Source organism: Octopus bimaculoides, chromosome 7 (assembly GCF_001194135.2).
Source record: "Octopus bimaculoides isolate UCB-OBI-ISO-001 chromosome 7, ASM119413v2, whole genome shotgun sequence".
NCBI classification, from domain to species: Eukaryota; Metazoa; Mollusca; class Cephalopoda; order Octopoda; family Octopodidae; genus Octopus; species Octopus bimaculoides.
In genome coordinates, this window is record NC_068987.1 from 58,411,106 (window position 1) to 58,415,278 (window position 4,173).

The 4,173-nt window shown below is 36.5% G+C and overlaps 1 protein-coding gene across 1 annotated transcript in view; it reads left to right on the plus strand.

Moving 5' to 3' along the window:
• The first annotated feature begins 2,113 nt into the window (after positions 1-2,113).
• LOC106875909 (histone-lysine N-methyltransferase EHMT2) overlaps positions 2,114-4,173 on the plus strand; it is a 26,024-nt gene continuing 23,964 nt past the window's right edge. The window contains exon 1 of the mRNA XM_014924225.2: positions 2,114-2,316. Within this exon, the coding sequence (XP_014779711.1) occupies positions 2,267-2,316 (50 nt within the window). The 5' untranslated portion in view covers positions 2,114-2,266. The remainder of the gene's footprint in view (positions 2,317-4,173) is intronic.

Consider the following 4,173-nt stretch of genomic DNA (forward strand, 5'->3'; position numbering starts at 1 on the left):
TATGTATATATCATGAACATAATGTGTGTGTGTGTGTGCCTATCTATCTATTTTATTGAATTTAAAAAGTAAAATGAGATGCTTGCAGACGTTGCATCTGTGAAGTTGTGATGAACCTAATTTTTCACCTAAACGAAAGCAAAAGCTAACATCATCTCGTTAACTGTCCTAACTGCTGCACTCGATTATCACATCATCTCAACATCTCAACCACCAGCTTCAAGTACAGCTTTTAGCAAGACCTTTCGTATGTAAAGCAATCCCTTACACTGGTACTTACTTTCATTTTCTACATGTCGAGTTAGAACAGAGACAAGTCTCTCACACACAGGACACAACGTATATCGTAAGCAACTTTCCCATGTAGTATCAACCCCAGAAACAGAACGAAAATCTGGTTACTGTGCAATGCTTTATCTACTTGGTGCTTTTACATGAATACTAAAGATTTAATAGAAACCAACTATAATGGTTATGTGCATGGTTTCGAGTTCAATCGTACTGCATGGCGCTTATGGAAAATGTCTGGTACAATAGTCTGGGGCCAACCAAAGTCATATAAACGGATTTGGTAAACGGAAATTGTAAGAAACCCATCATATATGTGTGTGTATGTGTGTGTGCGTGTTTGTGTGTGTGTGTGCGTATATTCGTATCTGTACCCTTGTGTTTGTGTCTCTCCCCACACCACCGCTTGACGACCGGTGTTGGTCTGTTTATTTCTCCCATAACCTAGCAGTTTTGTCAAAGTGACCGATAAAATAAGTATTTAGATTTTTTAAAATAAGTACCGGGACTGATTTGTTCAACTAAAACACTTCAAGGAGATGCCCCAGCCTGACCGCAGTTTAATGACGGAAACAGTTTAAAATATAATAATTCTGCTCTAGTCTAGACAATTAATCCAATGATCTTCTCAAGTCTCTGCTTCTTTCAGTAATTAATCTTTTTCCACCACATTAATTCATTCTGTTATAGGCACAAACCTCGAAATTTCGTGGGGAGGGAGCCAATCGACTCCGATTTCGATTGCTACTTATCTCATTTATTCCGAAAGGATGAAAAGCAAAGACGACCCCAGCAGAATGATTCTACCGGTTCGTCATCTTCACTACATTAATTAATTCTTTATATTATATGCACAAGGCCTGAAATTTTGCGGGAAGTGTGGTGCTAGTCGATTACATCGAATCCAATGAGCAATTGATGCTTATTTTATCGACCCAGAAAGGATGAAAGGCAAACTCGGCCGCGGTGACATTTGAGCTCAGAACACAAAGACTGGCGAAATACTGCTAAGCATTTCTTCCGTCGTGCAATCAATACTGTCAATTCGCCGCCTTTACGTCATTAATTAAGGAGGCCTGTTTTCGACAGCGAATTGGCAGATTCGTTAGAGCGTTGCACTGAATGCTTTACTCTGTTGGTCCAGTCTTAGCTTCGAGTTCAAATTCCACCAAAGTCAACTTTGCCTATCATCCTTTCAGCATTGATAAAAACGCACCAAGCCAAAGTAGTGGATTAGCAGATACCCATCTGTATTTGTTCCAGTTATTTGTGTTCTAAGTTCAAATTTAAGAGACGGATAAAATTCTCCTTGGTATGACGCAAATCTCTCACAGAAAACTCGCCCCCCCCCCCAATAGCCCGGTGTTCATTCTTAACAGCTGATATAAACTGGTTCAGTGTAGTATTAAGCTCACTACCCCGAGATGTAATGAAGTGCTCGAAACTAAAATGAACTCATGATTTATAAGTCTGAAACCTAACACCTTCTCCATGTGGTTGTTTTGAATTTCAGAGTTACATGCATTCCGAAGTAAAGGTAGCGAGTGTTCCTTGACACAACTGCAAACGCAACGGTAACTAAAAACATCAAACCCAATCATTGACAGACACACGGATTAAATCACATGAAGCTAGTCTTATAATGATTTAAGTCGCAGGAGGTTAAGTGGTATTAGTGAGTGACTGGTAGTGGAGTGGTCCACAAACTCGTCCGACTGGTAACTTAACAGTTGACTCATTCGCCCGGATGTAGACAATCACACGCTGTCCTACAAACAGGTTTTCTCTTTCTTTTTCTTTTTTGTTTTTATTTGCTGTCAACAAATACTGAGATTTGTTCAGGAATTTGTCTTCTGCTGCAGATAATATTTACTAGAATTCAGAGTTAGGTCGTGCAGTAAGTAGCAGGTACAGCACTTTTGACACAACCCGAACGTCTCAGTGCACGACAAAAGAGGTTTCTACACAAGAGAAAGACATGGGCGCGAATTCATCTAAAACTGAAATCGAAGAGGAACCGAAAACGAGGTATTTTTTTTGTTTTTGTTTTTAATGTTTTCACCAACGTGTTTCTTACTTTTAGTATCATTATTTATCGTTTGCTATTATTGTTTATTATTGCTGTTCTTTTGTGTGTGTGTGTGTGTATATATATATTGCAAATTGTGATTGTAACATTTGTTTTTCTTCTGTTGACCCTAGTTTAATCGAAACAGACAAACTAAATCTTGATATTGATTATAATGACGAGATGGTGATGACGATGATGTTGATGGTTTTGATAATGAGAAAGAAAAGGAAGATAAGGCAGAAAAGGATGTTGGTTTGACACCCAAAAAGAAAATAATAATAATAATAATAATAATAATAATAATAATAATAATAATAATAATAATAATAAATAGCAACAAGCAACGTACAAAATACATAGAAATTAAATAGATGTAATTTGGAGACAAAAAGATCTATAGAACAAAACAAATAAAGAAAAAACAAAATTATTTATATTTAAATTGTAACGTCATCTGCTTGTTTTTTGTTTGGTAATTAATTTGAGATTCTGTACGGTGTCCAACTGAAGCAGGTCTTTATCGTACGTACATCGCTGTGTTACGTCTGTATCCAAGACGCTTAACTTACAAATAGCTCACATCAGCTAATTGTAAAATAGTTACGATGGAGAGTAAAAACTCATGCAGAACTCTGGTTTAAACACACCATATAACACCTCATAATCATTTTATTTTTTGAATTTCCGCCAAAACTCATTCATATAAGTGTGGAAAGAGGACTTGACAATAGATTTATTTGTTTGTAGTGCTGAGTTTAAATTATTCCATGTGTTAAAATATATCCAAACAGTTTAAAAGAGTTGCTGTCTTACGTTTCGAGCAAAGTTCTTCTTCGGAAAGAGGAAACATACGAAAGTCCAAAAGTAATGGAAGAAAGAGGGAAAAAAATCGCCAGTAGTCCACGTCTAGTTACATGTATGTATAAATATGTAAATGTATGTATGTATGCATATACATATGCATGTGTGTGTGTTTATGTATGTATATATACATACACATTTATGTATGTATATATACATACACATTTACATATGTATATACACATATATATACAAATACATATATGTACATAAAAATATACATATATATACACATACACACACAAATACATATGTATGGGAATATGCGTCTTTGTGTTCATGCTTGACACCTTACCACCGCCACCGCGTTGGTTTGTTTATGTCTCCTTGACTTAGTTTTTCAGCAAGAGATACCGAGCGAATAAGTACAAGACTTTTAAGAAATAAGTCTATTCGTTCTACAAAACTCTTCCAAGCTGTGCTCCAGGTTGGCTGCAGTCCAATGACCGAAACAAGTAAAAGATAAAAGATGAGATAGATAGATAGATAGATAGATAAATAGATAGACAGACAGACAGACAGACAGACAGACAGATAGATAGATAGATAGATAGATAGATAGATAGATAGACAATCTTCTTACATACATACATACATACATACATACATACATACATACATACATACATACGAGGGCTGCTGAAAAGTTCCTTGTTTTGGGTTAAAGAAAATACAGGAGGATCAGTTAATCATGATTTTATTCAGCATATTTCCCTCTCAGATTCACACACTTATTGCAGCGGCCCTTCAGTTTGTATAAGCTCTGTAAAAGAACTCGGAATATTGGGCACCAACCAGATTTTTCGCGACAACCTTAATGCCAGGAACTTTTCAGCACCCACTCATACATTCATACATACATGCATATATACATACATACATGCGCGCGCACGCGTACACACACACACACACACACACACACACACACACACACACACACACACACACACACA